General features: G+C 58.0%; 1 protein-coding gene across 3 annotated transcripts in view; it reads left to right on the top strand.

Annotated features, from left to right (window-relative positions):
- Positions 1 to 26,459, top strand: part of MAD1L1 (mitotic arrest deficient 1 like 1) — a 304,019-nt gene that overhangs the window by 221,828 nt on the left and 55,732 nt on the right. For 2 of the 3 annotated variants that reach the window (XM_039226018.1, XM_039226019.1), the window contains exons 16-17: positions 12,443 to 12,650; positions 17,923 to 18,030. In XM_039226018.1, the coding sequence (XP_039081949.1) occupies positions 12,443 to 12,650; positions 17,923 to 18,030 (316 nt within the window). The remainder of the gene's footprint in view (positions 1 to 12,442; positions 12,651 to 17,922; positions 18,031 to 26,459) is intronic. The other variant, XM_039226020.1, reaches the window with a different exon arrangement.

Raw genomic sequence — 26,459 nt, 5'->3', positions numbered from 1 at the left:
AGGTTCCAATGATGTGGTCCTGTTGCCCTCATGAGCAACGATCATCTCTGCTTGCCTCCCAGGGGTCGGCGGCGTCATGCAGGTGGCCTGCTCCAGTGCCCGAGGCCAGCAGAGCTCCAGACCACCCCTCAGGGGTGAACTCTGAGCCGGAGTCGGGCCCTGAGATTCAGCAGTGGCCTCCCTCTGGGTGTTGCACCATGGAGGACCAGTATCAGGCCTGGCTGGGCAAGGCCCCCCTCCGGACCCCCTGTCCCCAGTGGTCTTCCTCTGGCCAGCCACGGGACGTGGTGCACCTTGCTCCCCCATGTTACGTGGCCGTCGGTGGACAAACCCATCTTTCTGTGTTCTCCGGCACTGAGTTGGAAGCGGGCACAGTGGTCGCCCAGATGGCGGCGTGAGAAGAGCCATACCCACATGTGCCTGCCTAGGCTGGCCTGCTCCCCCGGGGCTCTATCCTCCCCCTGCTGTACTCTTGGAGCCACACGCAAGGGTCTTTGACCTGAGGGTCCAGGCCTCTTGGTGGCTGCAGCAGATGCTGGACACTGTGCACACAACCCCCCTCATAAGGTGGGTGGCAGGCTCTATACCCCTGTTGTTGTTTTCTGAGGGTGCCTTGGCCACGGGGAATGCCGAATGCCCAGCTTTTCAGTAAAGCTTCTGTGCTGGGGGCAAATCCTGTGGTCCCCAGCCTCTTCCTTAGCCCTGCTGGTCCAAGGACAGACTGAGGCTTGTAGAGCACCTGTTCCCCCTCAGTAAAATGCATGTGGCTTGAAGAAGGGTCCCCAGGTCCTCCTCTGGGACCTCCAGCCCTGGGCCTCTCCTTTCTTTACCCCTTCCAGTGACCAGTCCTGAGCAGCTGTGTGGGTCTCCAGTCCTCTCTGGGCCTCAGTTTCTGTCTCTGAACCAGGAGATGGGTCAGCTGCTCAAGGTGCTGCAGATTTGGGAGGCATTGGTGGGGGGGGTCCTTCCTGACCCCCTCCAGCATTCCTTACTCTCTGTACCTGCCGTGAGCACAGTCCGGTGGGGTCCCTCTCTGGGGGACCGGGTCTCCTGTGTGCCCAAGGCTTCAGGGCCCAGTGGGCAGCAAGTGAGAAGTCAGCTTGGCCCCATCCCCGCCCATGAGGCAGTAGGGACATGAGGCCAGCCCCTGAGATCATGGAGCTCCTGAGCAGTGAGGGCCCCTGCGTTGGGCCTGTGCAGAAGATGCAGGACCGGGGTCGGGGGACAAGGTCACCACAGCAGGGCCTGGGGAGGACTGCGCTCCGGTCTACTAGCCCACCCTGGCCTCAGTCCTTACACGCAGCAGGCTTTGGCTCTTCCCCGCAAGCTGTGGTTCCTTGGGCTGCGGGAGATATTGATTTAGCTTTGAGGCCGGGTGATTTATAAATATGCATGAAGACCAGCACTTACTTAACTGTGCCGTTTAATTCTCCCTGCATCTCTGCCTCTTCCAGCAGGGCCTCTTGGTATGCCCGTCAGGCCCGGGGGGGAAGTGAGGGCAGGGTGGGCACCCTCCCTCCCTCCCGGGCCCTGGGCCGAGGGGCCGCTCCATAGCACGTGCAGCTGCAGGCCAGGCCGAGCGGGGCTCCTGGGGCCTGCCCTCTGTGAGGCCTGTGAGCACCAACCGGGAGGTCCTTGGGGATGGTGGCCCCGCCCTTGCTCTGCCACAGGTGGAAAAGGGCCTGAATGGGTCAGGGGTCACAGATGTTCCCTGTGGGACTCAGGATACTGGTACGGCGGGCCTGGGTGCACAGGGAGGTGGCCAGTCTTGCAAGCTGCCAGGGAGCTGGGGCAAAAGAAGGGATTCCGGTGTGCCTCCGGGCTCTGGGGGCAAGCGGGGTTCACCCAGTGCACCACGGGTCTCCCCAGAAACACGCGGCAGACACCCCCTCCCCCGTAACCCCAGCCACCCCCTGCCCAGTCCCCAGTTTCTGCTTCCACTGAGTCATTCTTTGGCAGAAACAGCCACTCCCCATGGATGGCAGGCCTGTACTGGCAGCGGGTGGGCAGGCCATCTCGCTGGAGGAAGATCCGAACTTCTCCTTCTGAGATTCTGGCCAGCACGCAGCTCCTCAGCTGGGCATCAGACCCGTCTCTGGCGGAAGATCTCAGCCACCTTCCCCCATTGTTCCACAGGGGTGCCTCGTGGCCGTGCCAGCCCCCTGCGGCCACACTGCCCCTGCCCCACCCACACCCTGTGCTTACGTCCTCCGAGTGGGGGATGGGAGTGAGGTGCAGGTCACCTCTGATGACCACTGCCTGAGAGCTGGGGGTGGGGGTTCGGTGGGGTCCACTGGGACCGTGTGGGGGACCCACAATCCTGGCGGCTAGACGTCCCTTCTCCCTCCACTCTCGGGCCTCCATATTGTCAGCCACACTGTTTTACCTTGTCAGAAGGGAAGGGATGGCCTCTTCCCACTGAGCGGGGCGGTGTCTCAGGCAGAGCCTATGGACACACAGCCCAGCCACGTGGTCCTGAGAGGTGTTAGCCTCCCACCTGCCGGCCACCACCCAGCCCAGGGACAGCCCTGTTGGGTGTGGGGGGGGACAAGGACGGGGTCCAAGTCCAGGTCGGCCAGGCCTTTGGGTGGCTGCTGCGAGAGCCAGTCCCTCTGGCCCCTGGGAAGGCAGCATCTGGCCACTCGGTCTGCACGCTCCCCAGTCCCGGGCCACAGCAGACTCCCAGGGACCTCAACCACACCAGCCGGCTCCCCTCCCCTTCGCTGCCTCCAGGTGGGAGCCCTCGTCCTTCCGAGCCCAGTGTGGGAGGTGCCACATGGCAAACCCAGGCCTTCAGGGTGTTGACAGCTCATCTCCAGGACTCGGCCTATGCATCGTACCCCCCGGCGCCCGCTTCCTCCCTGAAGACCAGGCCTCGCTGTGACCCCTGCAGCGCCCGGCCAGCAGGCAACACCTAGCAGAGCTTGCCATGTGTCCTGACGCTGGCCTGTGCCCCTGCCTCGCAATCTCAGGATGGTCTGCATGTGCCATGCACCCCAAGCACCCCCATGTCAAAGACCCAGATGAAACCAGCTTGGGCAGATTGGCCTGGCTCCTGCCCTGGGGATGGGGTCTGGCAGTGTTGGGGGGCCCTGCAGGAGCCCTAGGAGCCCGGGGCAGGGTGGTGTCCACAGGAAGACGGTCTGAGAAGGTGGGGCCAGGGAGCCTTTGCTGATGAGGTCAGGGAGCATCACTCGAGGGGGCCCGTGGCCATGAATCCTGACCAGCCCTGGGCACACGGAGGGACAGGGGTGCCCATAGGCTCAGAGATTTTTGGTCTGGCAGCCTGACAGGCCCTGGGCTGGCATGGAAGTGGGGGGTGCCTGCCAGTGGGGCTTGGGGCTGTGCTGCGCCCAGCATGCATTCCCCCCACAGAGCCCGGCGCTCCTCTCCATTATGGGCGCCGGCTCTCAGCCCTACCTCTTTCCTTCAGTTGTTTTTTTTTTTTAAACCAGCTTTATGGAGATTTATATGGCTCATGCCTCACATGTTTGAAATGGAGAGCGATTCCATAGTTTTTCTCCTCACAGGTAGGGTTCCCCTTTCATCGCTTCAGACACACGTCCCCACCCCTCCCTGCCACCCTTCTGCCTCCTGCCCCTCGCAGCCGCCTCTCTGCTTTCCACCCATGCCTCTTCTGGGCCTTTCGTGTAGATGGAGTCACGTGATCTGTGGTACTTTGTGACGGGCTTCTGTCACTGAGCGTTACGTGTCTAGGGATCTCGCATATGGTAGCAGATGTCAGTGTGCGCACCTTTTTGCTGAGTGATACTCCACCATGGACACAGTACAGGTCACCCTTCACCAGATCTTGGGTTCCTGGGTCCCTTCCATCTTCTGTTAGGCATAATGCCGCTGTGAACGTGGGTGCGCAGCGCTCTTGGCGGGCGTGGATTTTATTTCTCCCGGGCAGATGCCTATGGGTACACTTGCCGGGTACACTTGCCGGGTAGTGGGTCACTCGGTGTCTCACCGCTCGAGGAGCCATCACCCACAGAGGCTGTGCCGTTTCACATCTGCCCGGCAGTCGTGGGGGCTCCCGAGTCTTCCAAGTCCTCGTCAGCCCTTGCTGTGACTTGGTTCCCGTTTCCCTGATTAACAACAACACCGGCAGTGGGTATTTTCTCACGTGCTCGTTAGTGTTTGCATCTCTCCCATGGAAAAGTGTGCAGAGAGACCCCTGCCCGTTTTTAGGTCAGTGACCTGGGTCTTGCTGCTATTGTGCTGTGAGGCTTCACCATTGTCCCGGGTACGAGTCACGTACCAGATGTGCGACTCACAGATGCTTCCTCCCGTTTTGTCCGTTGGTGTCCTGTGAAGCACAGTTTTTCATTTTTACTAATGAAAAGTTTTTTCTTCTGTTCCTTGTTTTTAGCATCCTGTCTGAGAATCCATGGCCAAAGCCAGGGTCACAAAGGCTGATCCTCTCATTTTCTTCTAAGTCTTGCGGCTTGAACTCTCTTTGATTTTGACTTAGTTTACCTGTAGTGTGAGGTAGGGATCCAGCCTCACACCTTTCGCACATGGATGTGTGGTGGCCCCGGCGCCGTGTTAACGGACTGTTCTCCCTGCTGAATGGTCTCGGCACCTTTGTGGGAAGTCAGTTTGCTGTGGACATGAGGGTCTCCTCCGGGCTCTCAGTTCTGTTCCGGTGAGCTCACCGTCTCCCCGGACACCGGCATTACTCTGTCCTGTAGTAGAGGTGGGGGTCGTCCCACTCTGCTCTTCCGACCAGGGTTGCTGGAGTTTCCAGGGTTATTCCGAGCCCCTTTCAGTTCCCTGCGAGCTGCAGAAGCCACTGGGATTGCCGTGTCCTCTGGTCCATGGGTGCCTATTTGTGTCTGTAATCCCTCCCGGCGACATTTGCCCCGCACTGTTCTCAGGGTGCTGGGGACAGGAAGGGTGCGGAGCTGCTGCCCATCTGGCCCTGGCCCCTGGCCGCCCTGGACACTACCCTCAGGACTGGCCTCGGTGCTCCCTGCCCCACATCCCACAGCGTGTCCCCGCAGGAGGTCCTTTTTTCTCTCCCTGCTTCCCGCTCAGACTGTCCACCCGAGGTCAGAGAGTCAGAGCCCACAGGCCAGATCTGGCCGGCTGTTTGCTTTGACAGATAGAGTCTTCTTGAGATATAGCGGGGCCTGTCTGCTCACGTCCATCTATGGCTGCCCCCACATACAATGATGACAGAGGCCGTGTGGCCACAAAACCTGCCTACCCACTTTCTGCCCCTCCCAGCTGGCCTGCACAGTAGCCGCCTCCAGAAAACAGGAAAGCGGTCCACCAGTGGGCCCGAGCACAGGAGCCTCACCTGCCCCAGCCTTCCGGGCCCCAGGCTCTGTCCCCTGACCTGCTGTCTGCCTGTTTCCCCTAAAACAAGGGTTTTGTAGGGGATGGCACATGATCACCAGCGGTCAGAGCAAGGCCTGCACTGTGACCAGGCCACCTTGTCCCTGGTGCTGCGATGTGGCCCCTCAGCCCTGCGGCGGGGGATGGGGGGTCTGGGGCTGCTTGCTTTGTGTTCCCCCACTTTCCCTCTATAATGAGGACTGGGCAGAGGTCGGCAGTGCACTGCCCTGTCACCGTGGTGACCCAGGTCGGAGCGTGACCTATGGCCTTGTTCTAACAGATGCATGCAGAACCCGAAAGGCACGGCCCTGGGGCCTCCCAGGGAGCCTGCGGCCCACCAGCTAGGGGAGCAGGATGCCCGCGGTGCCCGGCTCCTTCTCTAGCCTCCCCTCTAGAGGCAGCCTCACTTCCCTCTTGCTTTGTTGCCGACACCCCAAAACTGAGCAGCCTAAACCAGCAGCCACCTTGCTCTCGCTGGTGTCTGGGTGATTGTGGTGTCCTCTGAGCGCCATCACCAGCTTCCATGGGTGGACCTGCAGAGAGCGCGTGCCGCTGTGGGTGCGTCAGAAGAGGGCAAGCTGACGCGCACACACCCAGACCTCAGGCACGCTGCGCTGACCTGGAGGCCGAGGCTGACTTCACGGGGAGGATCTGGGGGCTGTGGGAGCAGAGACGCGATCGCGAGCCTTCCTGCAGCCGCCGTTTATCTGGGGCGGGGGCTCAGGCTTGCTTCTCCCATTGTGGGGAGGGGGCAGGCTCCACGTGGACACATTTCCACCGTGTCCTGGGGTTGGTCCTAGAAATGGGGCACCTGCATCAGATGCCAGGCCTCAGGCAGAGCAGGGCAGACTGTCAGTGTGACTGTGAAGAGGAAAGAAGCCACGTGGCCTCAGATGCCCAGAATTGATCAGCCACGGGCCATGTTCCCAGGGCGTGTAACGTCCTCACAGCCTGATTCTGCAGGGCTGGCCTAGTTGGGCGCTTGCTTCTCAGGACCCAGGGCCAGACGCAGCGCGGACAGCTGATGGCTGTGCTTGGCAGGCCCCTCGCAGTGCAGGGGCGAGGCCAGGGGGATGTGGACCGCAGCCGCCACTCCCTGCCCCTCACCCCATCTGCCAGGCCCTAACAGTTCCACACAGGACACAGGGAAGGGACAGAGGCTAATCCCACACCCAAGAAGTCTGGCTGTGGCCTTTACGTCCGCTGATGGGTCTCATCCCCACCAGGATACCCTGGGAACCTTCCCTCTTCTTTACCCAGAGTCTCCAGCACCCTGGCTACTTCCCGCATGCTCAAGAAATGGCTCAGCCGGCATGGAACTTTACAGCTGGGATGGGTTTGAACACACGTCACTCCATCAGTCCTCGGCATGTCCTGGGGGTGGGTTTTCCACATTTCCCAGGCGAGGGAGCTCAGGGCTGTGGGGCGTGGTGTGGCCGGCAGCAAAACTCATTGTGCACAGGCCGTAGGCTCTCTCTCTGTGACACAGCGTCCCCGCTCGAGGTGAGGCCAGGCCCAGGGATCTGTGCTCCCACACGGCGGGGACCTCCTGCCCTGGGCTTTTCCGTCAGCTTGTCAGGCTGGCCCGGGGTGGGCTGGGTCAGAGGTCACCCCTGCCAGGACCCTGTGGCCACTGACCGCCACCTGGGTATGTGGTGACCCTACTTCCTGTGGCCAGGGTGCAAAGAGTGAGAGCTTTTGCACCTCATCCCCACGCTGGGGAGGTGACTGGTGCTGTGACCAAGGCAGCACAGGCACCAAGCCTGCAGAGCCATCCTCACTATGAATGCTGGGGGTCGAGGCCTTCCGGTGCCTGGCCTTCTCGCGGTGACCCCATAGCCAGAGGGTCGTGTGTCCCGACTCACCACACCTGTAAGAATGTCCCCACTTTGCCTTCTCCCTATGTCGGCTGTTGCCTGGCGAGGCCCTGCAGGGTCCTGAAGCCCCCGCACATGTGTGCTGCCCCGTCCCCTCCCCATTGAGGGGAGCACCCCCTCAGGCCGTCCTAGGAACCCTTTCCCGGCAGGGAGCCATGTGGTCCTTCGTGCCCACCTGGGTTCAGCGCCTCCGGGACACGTCCTGCCCCAGGCCCGAGTCACCAGATTCACCCGCACCTGCCTCCCAGGGCAGCAGCGGGCTTGTCCTGTCTTGGGCTGTCCTGTCTTGGGCCCAGCAGAGCATCTGCTAGGTGGCCCAGGGAAGGAGGGCCTTGACCCTCTAGCCCAGCAGGGGTGGGTGGGCCCAGGCCCAAGGCCTGCCGACCTGTCTTTGTTCTTACATTTTTGAAGGGTTGAAGGCAAACCAAAGGAAGAACAGCGTTAGGGGACACGTGCATGCTGGGAGCTAGGCCTCTGGTGTCGCCAGAGGACTCGCTCACCAGCATCCAGTGCCAGACACAGGGCAGGCCTGCCGCCCCCACCCCTGGCCCATCCATCCCTCCCTCCCTGCTTGCCCCCTGCAAGGATGATGAGAACCCCCCCCACCCCACCCCCCGCCCACAAAGGCCCAGGCCCAGCAGGCTGCTGGCCTGTCTGCGGTCACAGGGCCTCTGCCGGGCCGTGCAGGGCCGATGGATTCGCGCTTACAGTTATCTTTGCCAGAGTGCTAAAGCTGGAAGGGGTCACGCTGCCTTCTGCCCTGGAGACTGTGATTCCACCGCAGCTACAGGAAGCTTCTTTATTCTCTGAGGTTTTTACAAGGTTCTCAGAAACCCGTAGACAGCCCCGAGTCCTCCCGGCTCAGCGCCTTCCCCACGGGCTCACCGGACAGCCATTGCCGGGGCCCTACCCTGCCACCCACCCCCCTTGCTGCTCTCTGAGGTGACGCCAGGGACAGGGGCCAAGGGGGCCATGGCTGCCGACGTGTCATCTCTGCTCTCCTCTCTCTGAGGGGCTCGCCACTGCCCTGTCCCACGCCAGTGACACCAGGATGCTGATTTACTTGCTGGAGATAGCACTCAGGACAGGGAGGACCCTGCTCTCCTTCCCCCATCCTGCCTGCCTCTCCTTTTGGGGTGCATTCTGGGTGTTCTGGCCTGGCCCCTTCCCCAGACTCGCGGTGGCTACACTGTCCAGTGACTTGGCAGGACCATGCCCACCGCAGTTCATGCAAGGGCCCTGCTGCACTTAACAAATGTGTCAGTGGCCAGCCTCCTCACCCGGAGAGTGAGATGTTCAGAATAAAGGATGCGCCCTCTTCCCGCTGTCCCTGGAAGAGCGAGGAGAAACATGTGGGCAGGACTCACACAGGCACGGGGAGATGGGACTGTCTGAGGAAGAATCACTGCATGTTGAGCAGAAAGGAAGACAGGCCATGGAGTGTTCAGCTGGCCCAGCATCCCTCACTTGCAGGGTCGAGGTGGGGTCCCAGGGCCAGCAGCCTCCTGCCCATCTGCTCAGGAGATGCCATTTCCCAGAGCACCTGTCCCAGGAAGGCCATGGGCCTTCCTCCAAGTGACACTGTTCTCTGCACCAGCAGACTTGGAAGACCTCAGACAGCCCTCTCCCTCCTGTGCCCTGCAGTGGCCCCTGTCCTGGTCAGGGAGACCAGAGAGGCGTGGCCCTTGCTGTGACCCGACAGATGCTCCTCCTGAGTGAGGAGACAGCTACCTCTTCCAGGAAGGACATCTCCTAACACCTGAGCCCTCGGGCACCACCTTGTAGATGGGGCGTCCCAGAGGGGCTTCCTGAAGGAGGGGCCTCTGACGCAGCTCCTGCCCTGCCTTCACTGGCTCAGGGCGCTGGCAAGGTCATTTATATGCAGCCTCCATGCTGGCCAAAAAACTGGGGCTGCTCTCAGCAGATCCAGGGGCATGAGGCGGAAGAGGTGAGACCCCCGGGCTGACCTGGGGTCATCAGGGAATGAGCCAGAACCCACAGGTGACGGAGACCCAGCCGCACCAGGGCAAGGTGCTCAAGCCCCCCTTCCCCTTGGGGTTCTCTGACCTTCATACATGTGTGTAAGTCTGTGTATCACATGTCTGTCTGCGTGTGCATGTGGATGCGTGTGTTTGTGCATGCACATGAGTACATAATCCATGTATGAGTGTGTGTACCCTTGTCAGTGTACACGTGTGTGTGTGTGCTAGGAGTATGTGTGTGTGTGCACATGTGTGGCTTGCCTTGCACACATGTGTGCACACATGTCCTGTGCATGTGTGTGCATGAGCTTGTGTGCCTGCATGTGAGTAGGTATGTGTACATATGTGAATGTGTGTTTGTATGTATCTGCATGTGTGTGCATGTGAGTGTATATCTGTGCGTATGTCCATGCACGTGTATATCTATGGGCAGACGTGTGTGCACGCCAGTGTGTATGTGTGGGTATATGTATGTGTGCACACGTGTGTGCATGCACATGTTTGTCTGTGGGCACAGTGTGAGTGTGCATCTGTGCACCTGTGTATCTGGTCTCCTTACTGAACAAGACTGGACCCTGGTGGAATCGATTGGTGGGTTCCCCAGGGGTGTCTGGACAGTCCTTGTGTCCAGGAGCACCTTCTTATCACAGCACCAGGCAGGACACCGGAAGTGAGTTTCCATTAACTGGCCATGCTGGTGACCAGCTTCCAGAGCCAGAAACAGAACTTCACAAATGCCTCGGGGGCCCCCTGCTGCCCCACCTACATTCCCAGGCAGCTCCCCCTGACCTCCAGTGCCACAGAGTGCTCTGGCCCGCTTTTGCAGGCTGTGCCTCCACTGCGTCTGACTTGTTCTGTCAGCGTCAATGGTGACCCTCAACACTGTTGCTTGTGCCTGTAGGTGCTCATCCCTTCTTCTGTGTGGGGGGCCACACACTGTGTCTGGTCGGCGTGGACCTGTTGGTGCCTGACTCCCTGCTGACATTTGTGTGAGGCTTCGAGTTGCAGGCCGTCAGAGGAGCCGCACTGCCACATGGCTGTCTCAGCGCCACACCAGTTCCCATCCTCGCCAGGATGAGCTCTGGCCTCTCTGTGCCCTTGCCGCTGGCTATTCCCATTGGGTCAGTGCCGGTTGAGCATGTGGGGAGAAGACCCAGCATCTCAGTGCCATTTTAATTGGCTTTGGTCTGACGATTGATTTGAGCTCCATTTCACGCATTGCTGTCCATTTGAACATGTCCTTTTGTCAAGTGCCTGTTCACGTTTTTTGCCCATTTTAAAAATTGAATTGTTCTATTGACCCGGCACACCCTTTCTCTTGGTCTCTGTCTGTGTGTCGGTGGCTCGCAGTCGGTGCTGCTGAGGACTGTAACGTGTCCTGGTGTCTGCCCGGAGGTCCCACAGCCATGGTGGGTGGCAGCAGGCTGCATGGCTCTCTGGGCCCTGCGTGCATCATTGCGTACTGGCGCCGGGCCTTGTTCGCTCTCCGTCTCTGCAGAGATGATCTTGTTTCCCCATGGCGGGCAGGCCTCTTCCAGGTCGAGAGGGGAGAGACGGGATTCGTCGAAGACAGTGAGGCCTTCAGTGTCCCAGCTGCGGCTTCTGGAAAGAGGAAGCTTCTTTCCCTGTTCCTGAAGATTAAACTTCAGGAAAATGGTTGGCCTCACCCAGGTCCCAAGGCCATGCTCACACTGGTCAGGCAGAGGAGATTCTGCACTGGCGGGAGTGGGGCTCGTGTCTGCTCCCCGGGGCGGCAGCAGCTGGCGGGCAGGCAGGAGCAGCAGAGAGGGCTTTTGAGGTGGGCCTGCTGGCCAAGCGAGGGCTCTCCCATGGGGTGGCCAGGGGCACCGGGACCCCCGTGGAGGCGGGTGCGTGAAGCAGCAGAGGAACTGGGTGTAGTTGTTTGAAATCCTGTGTCCACACAAAACCTGCATGGGACCGTCTATAGCAACTTACCTATAACTGTCGAAACTAGAAGCTTCTAAGGTGTCCCTTGGAAGCGAGTAGACCCACGAACTGGTGCATAGTACGAGGCCATGTTATTCAGCGCAGCATAGAAATGAGCTAGCAGGCCGCCAAAAGCCGCAGTGGAGCCTGCACTGCATGTCGCCAAGTGTTGCAAAGTGAGGAAGCGCGTTTGAAACGGCTCCAGCTGACCGTGTCCTGGAAGAGCTAGATGGCCAGAGCGGTGCATGAGTGGTGCCCGGACACCCAGGCCGGGACTCTGACACCGTACTGGCGGACTCATGCCTGCATTCGCCAGAGGCCCTGAGTTCACAGCACACGCTGAACATTGGTGTGTGCGGGACTTCAGAAGCATCGCAAGGCCAGGGCCCAAGACGGACTCTGGAATGTGGGAGAACAACCACCTTAGGGCTCGTGGGGGCAGGAGGGGCCAACCTCAGCACCCGGGAGCCTGAGAGGCTGTTTCTTGCCCTCTGCACGCAGCTGCCAGACCCAAACTGGGTGGGGGCTGGGCTGCCTCGTGTCGGGTTGTGGAGGTCAGGAACGCATGCTTAGTTTAATATAGACTCGGGTGGTTGCATTTGGAAATGTTTGTAGACAGGGGTCTCTCCTGGTGAGTGAGGTCAGCGTCCACACTGGTTAGTTGGTGACAGCTGGGGCCTTTGGGGTGTTGGTAACAGTGACACAGGGCCCAGCCATGTGGGGACTCTGAGCTCCCCTCACAGTTTATCTCTATGATTTTTCTCGTAACATTTATTTATTTTTGAGAGACACAGACACGGAGCACGAGCAGGGCAGGGGCAGAGAGAGAGGGAGACACAGAATCCGAAGCAGGCCTCAGGCTCTGAGCTGTCAGCACAGAGCTCAAACCCACAGACTGTTAGATCATGGCCTGAGCCGAAGTCGGACACTTAACCGACTGAGCCACCAGGCGCCCCAGTTTATCTCTGAGTTTTGTGTTCATTTTTAAATCTGCAGACCTTGAGCCAGCAGGGCGTGTGGTAGCAAGGAGGCCCCCAATCTTTGGAACATTAGTCGGTAGAGCGTTGTGTGAAGTGTAGCACATTTGAGACACCCCTCCCAGTTTGCCTTTATAGTTGTCCTGTGAGAATCCGGAAGGGGGTTTCCTGGTTTTCCCGGTTAGAAGTTCCTGCCACTCCAGGTGCGCAGTGGCCCTGTCACCCTGCCAAGCAGGGCACAAGGCCAGGGGAGGGCCCGGCAGTCCCTCACTCGGGGGTGCGGGCTGTGCTGACCTGCCCCGTGGTCCCACAGGGCAGCTACGACCAGAGCAGAACCAAAGTGCTACACATGAGCATGAACCCAGCCAGCGCGGCGAGGCAGCGGCTGCGCGAGGACCAGGCCCAGCTGCAGGAGGAGTGCGAGCGGCTGCGGGAGCTCGTGCGCGCCCTGGAGCGGGGTGGCCCCGTCCCCGCCGACCTGGAGGCCGCCGCGGGTCTGCCCTCACCCAAGGAGGTGGCAGGTAGGCACCGGGCACCGTCCTACGGGCAGCGGGCCACGGGAGGGCCTGGGATGAGCGCCCCTGCAGGTGACTCAGGCAGCAGTGGGGAAACACGGGGCTCGACTCTTCACAGCCTCCACACACACAGATGAATGCTGTTTCCCGGCTTATATGTGTCCCATTAATCGTAAGTAAATGCATTAGTCCGCAGAAATGGGGACCATCTTTCATGGGCCTGAGTACCTTTCACAGGAGCCAGAGTCCCCTGCACAGAGGCCAGCGGCAGCGGTGGGGAGGGGGAGCACAGATGCAAGGGGCTGCCCATTGTGACATGGCCTCACTCTGCAGCTCCGTACATCAGAGCAGCTTCCCCGAGGCCTGTCACCCCCCATGCAGGGAAGTTGCCCTCCTATTCTCGCACTGGAGCCACCCTGCAAGGGCACAGGAAAGGGCCACCAGCAAAGGCGGGGAGCGTTCCGGGGGCCCAGCCTGCCCATGGCCACCACGCGCTGTGGGGCCCTGTGGGGACACCAGGCCGGGGGCACCCACACCCTCTTGGCAGCAGCATGTGGCCAGGAGAGGGGCCCCAGCCTGGATGTAACCCCAGAGAGAGGACAACACAACAGACTTCTGGAACCTGGGAAGCTGTTGTGTGGCTGGTTCACGGGCCAAAGTGGTAGAGCCAAGAGCCAGTCTGAGCGGTGCCCCTGGAGCCCCCAGGCCAGATGTGGCCAGTGGCCCCAGGCAGGGATGGTAACAGGCAGAGAGGAAGAGGAGGAAAGGTGCTTGCCAGAGAGTGTCATTCCGAGGCACGTCTCCCCCCACCCCCCACCTTCCACCCCAGTAGGCACTCGCCCCTCCCCTGGCAAAAATGAACCCAGCAGACTGAGAACTAGGGCTACTCTCCTGGAGCCCTGAGTCCACACAGGCAGGCCCCACACGGGCAGCGCCTCCCCAGGAACTCGTTAGGAGCCCAGGACTTCGGGCTCCATGCCAGGCCTGCTGGGTCAGAGACCCTGGGGGGAGGGGCCCTCAGAGGGTCCCTGGACAGGAGCCCCAGAGCCAACACAGAGGGGTGCACGTGGTTTTGAGACCACCGCCCCAGCCCACCCCTCTCTCCCATCACCCCCCAAAACGCCCTCTGGGTGGGCTCCTGTTGTGGAATCTGACATTGGAAGCCCGTCCAGGCCTGTCCCCAGCGGGACCCACGGCTCACCCTCCTTGTGAGAGGGCCCCCAGGGTGGTCTGGCATTGAGGGCGGGGACAGCACAACCAGGGGATGAGGAAGCCTCTGGCGATTGTCCACGGTCATCTTCAGACCCAAAGGAGGATACTGCATTTTAAAAAAACATTTGGGGGCACCTGGCTGGTTCAGTTGGTTAAGAGTCCAACTTCAGCTCAGGTCATAAACTCACAGTCTGTGAGTTTGAGCCCCGCATCAGGCTCTGTGCTGACAGCTCAGAGCCTGGAGCCTGCTTCGGATTCTGTGTTTCCCTCTCTCTCAAAAATAAACATTAAAAAAGAAAATTTAACAAACGTCTTCAAAGAGGAAGCACATGAACTTTTGGAAGTTAAAAACATCAAAGAGTAAAATGCACATCTAAACAAAGGACCTTATAAATTGGGGTGTTTATGTGAGAAAGGGCAGAAGGACAGATGAAAGCAGGGAGAGAGGGTGAGGGAGGACCCCGGGAGTCCGCCATGCCCACCTGAGGGAGCAGTTCATTTTGGTTCCTCGTGGGCCACGTGTGGAGCGCCCCCTCCCTCACTGCCCCCTTTCTCACGAGGCCGTGGAGGATGTGCGCCATGAAACGGGGGCAGGAGCCAGGAAGGGAGACTGGACACAGGAGGCCCGGGTAAGAGAGCGGCGGGCACCAGCTGAGACCCATCAGAAGGTGCTGGAACTTCTTCAGACAGATGGGGTTGCAGAATTCGAGCTTTCCAGTCTCTCGAGAGGCAGCGTGCCCAGGTCACGGCTCTCGGTTCCCGCCGAACGGTCAGGCGCTGCAGCGTGGACACACTGCCGGGTTGGTTGTGCTCTGCTGGCTCCAGTCAGGACGGTGTGGGGCCCTGAAGCGAGCCAATCAAGGCATGGTGTCCGAGGAAGGAGGCCGGGGCGGGGCGCGGGGGGCGGCGGGCATCGCCACAGCCAAAAGCCCCAGGCGGCTCCTCCACAAATGGACTTAGGACCCAAGTAACCGACCAGCAGGTGGAGCCGTGGCCCAGAGGAAGGAGGAGGGAGGGCCTGTTCCCCGCTGGACTCTAAAACCCGTGAGGGGCAGTTGGCCTAAAAGCAAAGCCTGGAGTGCAAAAGGCACTGCAGGGCAGGCTCATGAATGCCGGAGGGTGCCTGCTGCACCGAGGCTCCGAGTGGCACTTGGAAGGGTGGCTGGGGGGGGGGGGGTTGGGGCAGAGGAGTGGGGGCAGTGCTCAGAGGTCCCCCGCTGGACCCAGCAGTGGCCGGCTGACCAGGGAGTACAGGTGAGGAAGCAGTGGGTCACTGTGCCCTTCTCGTGGCACAGGGTCACCAGGCCACTGCCAGGGTTGGTGGAGGTCGGGGTGTGTGGGTGTGGCTGGGCCCCTCTCAGGGACACTCCACTGAGTGCGCCACCTTTGTCCTCTGTAGGAGGAGTAGCTGATGCTGCACAGTGACCCTGGTCGTGGGACCCCAGCCCCACAGGGCTCTACTCTTCCCCGCAGCAGCTTGGGCCCCCAGAGCACATGTTAGAGGAACCGTGAGGTGCCTCCCAGACGGTGCTTCAGCACCAGGGTAGACAGATGGCCCACACGCTATTGAATGGGTGGTGGGCGCTCAGCTGGTGTGATGACCTGACACTGGCCTCTTCGGAGGCCCTGCTTCTCTGCTCCTACCTGCGAGGCTCAGGGCTGTCTGCAAAGTCTGCAGAAGCCTTGGTGCCCACAGGCCCCAGGCCAGAGTGTCTGGCGCTCCCGACGTCACCACCCTCCACCCTGGCCTCTCAGGCCGGCCCGCCCTGTCACCGCGAGTGGGGGCCCTCCCCGTGCCCAGGCCTGTGGCGGTGTGGACGGTGTTGCTGGGGGCGTCCTGGACAGAGGTGAGGCAGAAATGCGTGCGGTGGCCCCCGCCCTCAGGCACCCTGGGGTTAGCACAGACCGATGGACCTGATGGGAATGTGGCCTGTCCCCCAGCAGACAACATGAAGGTGCTGGTGGTCCAGACGAGTTCCTATCTGCCGTGCACAGACATGGCCTCTGAGCGGATATTACGAAATGCAGTGGCCCCCAGGCTCCCCTGCAGGGGAGCACAGCCCTTGGATGGAGCAGGGGTGCCGTGGCTTTGGGGGCTGGGGGGCAGCTGGACCAGAGATGGGAGAGCAGCTTTGCTAAGTAGGAGGAGACAGACCCATCGGGCTAGCCGGGGTGGCGACCTACTGCACGGGCAAAGGTGGTGCCGGTTCTTCCTCATCTTTGGCCAAGGACCTGCTCAACAACCCAGAGCAGGGCCTGGTGCCCTGGGTTGGCAGGGGGACAGGCACCTGAGTCCTCAGAAACCCCCCACCCGGCTCTTGGCTCCTCACACAGTCCCCTGCGGTACCCAGGCTGGGCCAGGGAGATTATTAATTGCAGCTTAATTAGGTAATTCATTAATATTAAAGTACTCTAATCTCATCAGCAACACAGTGAAGGTGATCAAGTTTGTCGCTGCCTGGTTGTGTGGGTGGTAGGGCGTGGTGGCTCCTCCCTGCTTGGTGCTGGGGTGCCATGGCTCCTCCCCAGAGCCCACCGCTCTGCCCAAAGAGGTAGACTGGTGTACTCTCTCGCACCACGGGGGCTGGGGCGCAAAGAGCAGTTTTCTTCTTCCCTCACCATCCATCCTGTCTGTAGGCTTACGAGGCCTCCCCCTTCCTGCTCTGGCCAGCGCTGGCTCAGCCGGGGCAAGCGGGAAGGTCCCCGGGTCATGGGCCAAGAGTTAACTCCCTAGGTGCTGGGCGCCGCGGAGTGGCAGAAATCTCAACACTGACTCCATGAGACACGGGCTGCGTCACTGCTGCCCCCATGCCCTCAGACAAGACAGCCACACCCGGCTTCCATTGCCTCATTGTCCGTGAGGGTGTGGTGCCAGCATGGAGGAGACTGGCTGGCCTCCCTGAGGCCCTGAAGGCAGAGACACATGCTCCGTTAGCCGGCAACACTCTACACCTGCTGGACCCCTCGGCATCAGGGGGCCTGTCCCTGCCCTCAGGACAGAGCGAGTGAAGAGCTGTGGGAATTGGCCTCGGAGCAGGCAGACCAAGGTGGCCAGGCACGGGCTTCCACTGAACTTTGCGGGCTGGTGTTCCTGGCAGGGGTCACCTGACCTTGCCCCCCCAACATGTGCCCAGCCCTGTGCCAGCCAGGAATGCGCCATCCCGGTGGGAAGAGACTAGCATGCCCAGACGACCCGGAGAGCAGTGTAGGTCTCTCCCGCTGCCTCCATCCCGCACCCCAGATAAGTCCTGGGAGCTGCAGGAGGGTCCCAGTCCAGGGTGTTCCTGACCCCCTTGCCCTGCAGGACAACCTCCACCCCCCAGCCTGGCAGCAGGTGGGAAGGGAAGGAAGGCTGTGTCTGTGAAGCAGCTGGCCAGTGCCTGAGTGGTGTAATTCTTGGGGCAGAAATGAACCTCGCCAAAGAGGCTTCAAAGCAGCTGATGTCGGCCCTGAACGTACTCCCAGATACACTGTTACCAAACCTTGGGCCATGGAAACGGCCACACCATTGCTTGTGGGAGCGCTGGCCCGCATCCTCAGGCATGCTCCTAGGCAGGAAAGGGCCAGGCCCCTGGTGAGCGCGTGGTTGGCTTTGTAAAACCTGGCCCTCGCCCCCTGTCTGCATGTGACCCATGGCCGTGCGTCCCCACGGGTGCTGCTGTTGGTGGGCACTGTTCTTGCGTGTGCAGCGGAGCGTCCCACCACAGCTTCCTCGAGAACTCCATTAAGCCTGCAGGTCGCCTTGGGGAGAGTTGGCACATTTAGGTGGTGAGTGTCCCCCAGCTAGAGTGTCTGCACTGGCCCCGGCTTGCCTGCATCTCTGGCATCAGCAGTTCCTGGGCGTCTGCGTACTCCCCCACGGGTACGTCGTTACGTGTTACCTTGCCGTTGTTTTCAAGTCTTACACCGATCTTAAGTGCGCGTGCGTGCATTTTTAGCGTTTCTAGCCCGTCTTGCTCTGTGTTTAAACACGCTTGGTCTTGGGGCCTGTGGCCTCACAGAACTCACACATCAATTTGGGGAGGGTTTCATTCTTTTTTTGTCTTTGTTCTTTTTTTCCTTGCAGTCATGGCATTTGTGGATAGCGACTGCTTTATATTTTCCTGTAAAACTTGCGAGCCCGCATTTCGTGTCCTTGCCTTAGTCCCGGGCCAGCGCTCTCGGCGGAGTCGTGGTGAGCGAAGGCGCCCCGGCCTCAGTCCTCATCTCTGCACACGTTCTGTCTGTTCCAGAATCCCAACTGCTCCTCATCTCCTGGGCATTTGGTCCTGGTGGTGCTGTGAGTTGGGCCGAGTGTAGGTGCCCTTGGTCAGGCTGGGGAAGTCCCCTCTACTCTTCAGTTTACTGAGGGTGTTGATCATGCTGGATGTTAAAGTTTGTATCTCCATCAGTGGATGAGATAATGTGCTCTTTCTTTCTCAGACTCTCAGTGGGGAGGGTTACTGGTGAAATGTTTCAGTGTTGAACCAGCCTTGTATTCCTGGAATAAATTCCGCTTGCCTGTGGTATATTTTCCTTTCTTTATGTTGCTGGATTCAACTTGCTAATGTTTTATCAGTAATTTTTGTGTCTTTGTTCTCATTAGTCTCGAGCTCTCTTGTCCTTGTCTGGTTTGCTTATCCCTAATGATGAAACAGGTTGGGAAATGTTCCTTCCTCTTCTGTTTCCTAGAGGAGATGGTGTAAAATTGGCATTATTTCTTTAATGGTTTTGTAGATACCTGCTGGACACCATCTGGATCTATAGATTGGGGTCATGGAATAGTTACAGGGGCAGTGGATTGAACGTTTGGCCCCCTACCCCAGCCCACAAAATTTATATGGCAACCCTCACCCCCACTGTAATGGTGTTAGCAGGTGGCCTTGGGCGGTGATAAGATACCGAGGGCGGAGCCCCCAGGAATGGGACCAGGGCACTCCCTCTCTCCGTCTGAGCCAATACTTGGACCCTCACTAGACCCCAAACCTGCCAGTACCTTCAGACTCCTTGGCCTCTGGAGCCATGAGGAATACAAGTTCGTGTCGATAAACCGCCCAGTCTGTGACTTTGCATTACACGCCCCATGTGGTCTAAGACCATAGGAATATCAGGTTATCTGTTTTTCCTTGGGTGAATTGTGGCAGTTTTGGGGGTTTGGTAGGAATTGGTCCTTTACATTTAAGTCATGAAATTTATAGTAAGAAGTGTTTGTACTATTTCTCATTAATTTTATAATCTTTGCTGAGTGTATAGCTATTACCCTTCTTTCTTTTCTGATTTTGGCAGTTTGTCTTCGCTTTTGTTTGTTTGTAAGTTTTGATAGGGATTTATATATTTGATCAGTCTTTAAAAGACCTAGCTTTTGGTTTCATTGATTTTTTTCCATATTGATACTTGTTTTCAAATTTTATTTTTTATTTATTTATTTATTTATTTATTTGCTTATTTCCTTGTGATTTCCTTTCATCAGCTTGCTCTGGCTTTCTCTGGCTCCTGCTCTTTCGTTTAAGAGAAAGTTAGATCGCTCACTTGGGATCTTTTTTTGTTTTGTAATATAAATGTATAGTGCTATAAATTTCCATCCGAGGACTACTTTAGATGAATCCACAGATTTTAGTATGTCATAGCTTTTTATTTGTTCAGTTCAGAATTTTTCAGATTTCCTTTCAGCTGTCTTCTATGACTCATACGTCATTTAGAAGTGTGTTTCTAATTTCAAAATACCTGGGGGTTTTCCAGGTGGTTTTCTGTTACTGATTTCCTGTTTAATTCCTTTACATGTTTAAGGAATATGCTTTGTATAGTATCTTGTGTTTTTTCTTAATTCAAGATTTGTCTGATGGCCAGTACTGAGCTATCTTAGTACATGTTCTGTGTGTACTTTGTGAGACTGTGTATTCTGCTTTTTAATCAATGTGCTTAGACCATTTATATTTAATATAATTTTTTAATACATTTGGATTTAGGCCTGCTATTTATGATTAGTTTTTCTTGTCTTCTTTTTATTCCTGTTTTCCCATTTCTACCTATTTCCAGGTTATTTGAACATGTTTTAGTATTCCATTTTATCTTTTTTTTTTTATTACATCTCCTTGGATACTTTCTATAGTGACTTCTCTAGGGCTTACAATCTACACACGAAACTTGCAGTGGTCTTGCAACTGATACTTTACCACTTGGAAGGTCAAGGTCTTACCAAGGCCAAGGTCTTACCACAGTTTTCCCCCCTGCCCACCCCCACGTGGTACTGGTCACAGGTATTTCCTCTATATACACTGAAAGCCCCGCTGTAAAATGTTACATTTTTTGCTTTTAACTGTCGTACTTCTTTCAAAGAGGAGAAAAACAGTCCATGATTTTTACCTAGACATTTAGAATTCTGTTGCTTTCTCTCCGTTCCTGAAACCCCAGGTTCCCCTGCTATTTGTTCCCCAGGTGTTTCTTCCAGGGTACACCTGCCATAACAGGTTCCTGGGGCTCCACTGTGTGGTGACACCTCTCGTGCACTTATTCCCAAAGGACATCCCTGCTGCTTCCGGGTCAGGGACTCTGTCAGCACTGAGGAAATCGACATTGCCACTCTAGCTCTGGCCTCTATAGTTTCTGATGAGCCATCTGCAGCCATTCGGGTGACCTGCCATCTGTGTGAGACACTCAGACCACAGGTGACAGGAGGGGACAGCAGCAGCACCTTGGGCCCAGGGGCCTGTATGCTGACGTGGCCTCTGCAGCCGGTTTTGTAGGTACAGTACTGATTCTGAGTAGATGTGACAAGCTAAGTACTATCCTGTGAGCATCTGTAAAGTGTTGCCTGATCATTCCAGCATCTGTGTGTTTGGGGGTTTGGCACCTGCTGGCTATGTGTCTCCTAGCAGGTTTGTGTTTTCTTGGTTCTTCAAGGGCTGCTTAATTTTAGATGTTTTCCAGAGGTTTTGAATGCCATATAGGAGATGGTAGGTCTTTCTGCAGTCCCGCGGAGAATGTTAATCCCGTCGGCTGGTTGCAGCAGGCGGTCTGTGCAGCTGGGCCTAGGCAGTGGCTCCCGTGCCCTCTGAGCCCTGGGCCTCCACACCAGGTCAGTTTTAGGGCCTGCACACTGTCTGCGGCCCATGTGGGTGCCGGGCGTGCCCTCCAGGGTCCCCTCTCCTGATGCCCCGCGGTTTCTGGTTCCCTAAGGCCTCTGGTCAGGTCAGACACCCAGGGCATTGCCCTCCCTGCCCTGCTGTGCACTTCCCACAGTGGCATCAGCACTAAGGCCTACGCCGTGGGGTGCAACAGGGAGAGCGGCGAGGTTCCACCCCTCTTCCTTGAGGTTGTGGCTTTCAAGATACTAGTGCCCGCCCAGCCACACCTGTACCTCCGTGGGGTTGTCCAGGGCCCTGGGGAGGGGAGCATGAGAAAAGGAAGAAAGCAGATTTCTTCTTGGCCTGCTTCTTGAGCCAGCAGGTGAGGGCTCCTTGATCAGCTCTGTCTGCACCTAGTGCTCACTGCACCTGGCCCAGGCTTCATGGCCTCTCACCTGGGGAGGGGGCACTAGGATCGGAACAAGTGCCGGTGGCCGACCTTGGCACACCCAGACCGCTGTAGAGCTCTCCCTGCACCTGCTCCACACTTGGGATCCACAGTCAGGAAGCTTCCGGAAGTGTCCAGGCCCAGGTGCCTTCACTGGTGAGTTCTGCCAAACAAAGAACAATGAACAGCAGTTCTGCCACCTCTTCAGAGTGAAGAAGGAGCCCTTTTTAATTCATTTTATGAAGCACGTGTTACCCTAATTTGAAAACCAGTGACAAGACAGAAAACGAGACCTAGAAGAATTTATTTTTGTATTTACTCCAGGACTCACATATCGGTTGAAATAATTTGACAAAGTTCAGTCCTCAGGAAAACTCTCAGCAAAGTAAATAAAGAGGGGGCTCCGCCAGCCACTCTGACGTCTGCAAGTGCTGCCTCCTGACGCCGGGCCTGACAGCGACCGACCCCACACTGGCCCAGACCAGAGAGATGGCAGAGTGACTACGGCGCCCTGATCAGCCACGGTGGAAGTCCCGGCCCAGGCGGCCAGGGAAGAGCAGGCATAGAGGTGGGGCAGGTGGAAGCAGAGGCCTGACTGGCAGATCCAAGAAGTAACAGACAAGAAAACTGATAAAGTGAGTTCGTGAATTTTTGTGACCCAGATGGTCTCATATCCCACAGCCTTGCCAGCCATGCTTATAGGACACGTGAGTGCGTGCATGTGTTGTGTGTTATGTACCAGACGTGTGAACACTGAGATCAGCAGCCTGATGCCATTTCTGTTCATGGTCCATGAATGAAATTCCTGGGTGTGAGTCCAGCACAGTGCATCCATGAGGAAGCACTGAAGCGAGGAGTCAGAGGGGCTCTGAACGAAGTGGGAGACACCCCATGATCCTGCCGAAAAGGTCCTGCACGGTGAGCATCCGCTAGCCCCCAGGTCCCGTCCTCAGCCCCCACAGCCTCTGTCCTTCAGGGCCTGTGGGCCGAATCTCCAGCTGAGCACCTTCACCAGACAGGCTTGGGTCCACACTGTCATCTATCCCAGAACTGAGTTTGTGTGCGTAGCAGCGCCACACCCGCTCCCCACAGACCACTGGCAGCCATGCGCCCTTTCCCGGGTGAGTGGGGAATGGGACAGTAGCCCGCCGAGGGAGCACAGCCTCCTGTCGATGTCCTAGCAGTGGGCGGGGAGGGCGGGGCACAGAGCAAGGCAGGCAGCTGTCCAGGGTGCTGCAGCCGTCCTGGGTCTTGGAGGCGGTGGCCGTGCAGACCTTTATGCCAAAAACTGTCAATTGTATCACACAGTGGCATTTTAATGTTGCGCACAAATGGCACCTCGTTTTAGTGTGCGCTTTTTGCTCACTGACAGGGAGGGACACGCTGTGCGCCCCTTGCGCCGTGGTCTCCCCACATCCGTGCTCCTCGATCACCTTTGTAGTCAGTTTGGGTAGAAGCTTCTAGTTTCCCTTCGTGATGAATTTATATAGAAAGGTTTAACTTTTAAAAGTGTCTTCTACTAATTCCATTATTTTTATGCTTACTAAGTCTTCTTGTGATTTCATAAATTTATTTTCTTCTGGGTTTTTTTTTTTTTTTTGGCTTATTTTTTATATTTGAAGATCTACTCTGCTTGGACCTTATCTTGGTGTGTGGAGCAAGGTCAGAAAGGCTCTAAGTTGACCTCTTCCCGTATCACTGGGTGGTCGCCCCACCACGGTTTACCCCGTAATAACTCCACGCTCCGCAGGATGCTAAGTTCTCATACAGAATAGGATCTGTATTCATGTGTTCTGGGGTTTTTTTATTTCAGTTATCTGTATTGCTTGCTTTTAGCAATTGTAACTTTAAAATATGGTTTAATATCCCATGTAAAGCAAGGTGTTACTTTTTTCCACTTATGGACTTTCTCACCTTCTCTTATTCTAAGCTTAGAATTATTCTTTGGAGTTCAAGGAAAAGCCATGGAGGTTTTCATTTTTGCTGGAATTGCTTTAGGTTGTACGTTGCCTTGGTAGGTGAGTTTTCGGCTGCTCCTCACTATCCCTGGGGAGGGAGGACTCCCAGGGGATCCCTTGTGTGGCCCAGCTGCAGGGAGGAAGCACCCCACTGCACACACACATGGGCCACCCCGGCCGCCTGCCACTGCCACACTGGGGCCTGCATACCAGGGTCTACGTCACCTTCCTTTGCCAGGTGTGGTCACAAGTCCTGCCTGAGCCCCAGGTCCCAGGCCTCTCCCCTCCCCCATCCAGCTCTGCTGCGTGCCCTTCCCCCCAGCACCTAGCTGTCTTTGGGAGGGAGGAGTGGGGAAGATCCACTCCATCTCTCTGGGCCAGAATCCCCACAACGTCACTGCAGTGAGATTTCAGGGATTCTGGGACTCTGCCGTCCAGCCCAGCTGCACCCTGAAGTGGTCTGTGCCCACTCTTTGCCCCCCCACCCAGCAGGGTGTCCATGTGGTGGAAGCACCAGGGTGAGGAGGGAGCAATCCCTTGCTCCGTGGCCCCTTGGGCTCCGTGGCCACTCTGTGGGCGGTCGGAGCTGTGTGGTCTGCTTTGCAGGGCGTACAGTGCTCTCGGGTGGCCCAGCCCCGTGAATGGACAAAGGCACATGAGTGGGACCCCCCAGCCCCTGGGGCCATTTCCTCAGATCCATCTGCACGAGGTTCTGTTTGTCCATTTAAGTTAACCATGGGCCTTACGGCAGGGCCTCTTGAGCAGAGGAGGGAAGAACTGCCCCAATTAGAGAGACCCCTAGAGCCTGGACTCCGAGGTAGAATCAGGCTCTGCTCGCTTCTGGGCCCTGTTCTGCTGCCAGCCATGTGCCCGGGGCCAGGGTCTGCGACCCTCCCCTACTCTCCCTCTGGCCTCTGGCTCGCACGTGAGGCTGATCACCCTGCCCCAGGCCAGCGTGGAGGCACATCCTGTGCCTGCACGAAGCCTGTTGGAGCATGTCGTGGTGCCCATGGCTTGCGGTGGCGCTGATGACTCCATTATCAGGCATCAGCCCCGCTGACCTGCACCCACGCCGGCACCTCTGCCTGTCCAGGCAGAACTGTCCCCGGTGGAGAAACAGAAACAGCCCCACGCATCCCGTGGCCCCACGGATGTTGACCTGCCCACCCAGATTGAGGTGTCTGCCCTCAGTCAAAGGCAGGAGCCTGAGTCCTGTGCCCTGGGGCAGGCAAAGCAGGCAGAGGAGACCTGGGAAGGCTTGGCCCTGGTGGGGTCACCTAGCAGCCGGGCAGTCGGGGCCTGACGTCCTTTCTCTGACCCTCGGCTCCCCACCTGTGAAATGAGATGGCATGGCTGTGAGAGCCGCCGAGGCCCTGAGCCAGGGAGTCGTGTGCAGACCACGTCTGTGTAGACTCTCCTGAGAAGGGCCGGTTGAACCCAGGGGGGCTGTGCAAAGCAGCTGGATGGACCTCTCCATCGCTGACTGAGGGTCCGTGTGCCTCTGAAGGCTGGGAGGGAAGCAAGACTGGGGAGGGAAGGCGGCTTCAGGGTGGGGCCGCCGGTGCGGGAGGTGGGGGCAGTGTGGCCTCAACGATGGAGACACTAAGTCCTGTCTCACCGGCAGTGCAGACAGCCCCGGGGACCCTGCGGCAGGAGAGTTCCCAGGGCCCGGGCCCACCCTCCTGCGCTGCCTCCAGACAGCGGCCTTTGTGGAAAGCTAGCTGGCGCTGTAATTGCCGCTTGTCCCAGGCTCTTCTCTCCCCACACTGTTTGTTTGTTCTCAGTGTCAGGTAATAAAGGGCAACACCATCAACTGGGTGTGTAATTGGAGTTGTGAGGAAGTCGCATAATGTAATCAGCGGGTCTACAGGCAGATGGGGAAGGGCAAGGGGCTCTGCCTCGTCTGCTCTGCGTGAACGAGCTCCCCGGTGCCCCTGTGGCCAGGCACAGCACCCAGCAGGTCCTGGGCCAGCCTGGGCCTCAGCTCCCCTGGCGGGGGATGCTGGCCTACCTTCCCCTGCTACTCACCCCACCCCCACTGCTTTGGGGACAGCCTCTGCACTGGAGGGTGGAGCCAGCGCCCTGGGCAAGGCCACCCTCTCGGCGACCAGATGGTGGGGACGTCCCTGATAGCCTGGCGGGTGTCATCCAATGAAGAGCTATGTGTGCGGCCTGTCCCTCTACTGGACACCCCCACTTGGGTGTCCCTTAGGAATTGCAAAATTAGCATGTTTAAATCTGAACTTCCACGGCAACAAGGAAGGGCCACAGCCCATGACACGTCACTGCCGGCTGCTGGCGTGATGGGGAGCTGCGGGGACACAGAATGCCGCAGCCATGGGGAAAGGGGCTCTGGCGTCTTACAAAACCCAGCCGGTCCCGCCGTGCGGTCCAGCATCACACTCCGGGATGGGAGACCATGCGTGCACATAGACCCGCATGCGGGTGTTCACAGCGGCCTTATCCGTAACTGCCGGAGCCGGGCAGCCGCCGGGATGCCCTTGGGTGGCTGGTGGATGGACCGCAGTCCATCTGGGTTACTCGGTCCTGAAAAGACGTGAGCCGTGAAGCCAGGAGGACGCAGAGGAACCTTCAATGCGTGTTCCTGCGAGAAGGAAGCCTGTCTGGAAAGCCGCCCCCTGTGTGATCCCAGCCAAGTAGCGCTCCGGGAAAGGCCAGACCAGGAAGAGAGCAGAGGGCAGGGGGGGGATGCGTGGGTGCCAAGAGGTGGGGGGAGAGGAGGGTTCCAGGGTTTGGGGGGAGGAGTGAGCAGGTGGGGCAGGGGCATTGAATACTCTATGATTATACTGGGGGACACATCCTTCCACATTTATCTGACCCACAGAATGCACACCACAGTGACCCTTGTGTGAACTCTGGACTCTGGGTAATGACACGTCAGTGTGGGGTCACTGATTATGATGAATGCACCATCTTGGGGACGTCGCTAGTCTGGGAGGCCCTGTTGTGTATCCACATAAGGGAATGTGTACCTTCCACTCCATCATGCTGTGAACCTAAAACCGTTCTGAGAGGCTTTAAAAAAAATAAGCTCAGCCCTTCACCTACTTTAAGTGCAGTGATTCTAGTAAATATGCAAGGTTTGCAGCCATCATGATGACCTTTCCGTCACCCCAGGCCCCACCTGCTGCCC

Source organism: Hyaena hyaena, unplaced genomic scaffold (genome assembly GCF_003009895.1).
Source record: "Hyaena hyaena isolate Hyena2069 unplaced genomic scaffold, ASM300989v1 scaffold_20, whole genome shotgun sequence".
NCBI classification, from domain to species: domain Eukaryota; kingdom Metazoa; phylum Chordata; class Mammalia; order Carnivora; family Hyaenidae; genus Hyaena; species Hyaena hyaena.
Note: the sequence above shows the minus strand (reverse complement) of the source record. Positions and strands in the feature narration are given on the sequence as shown.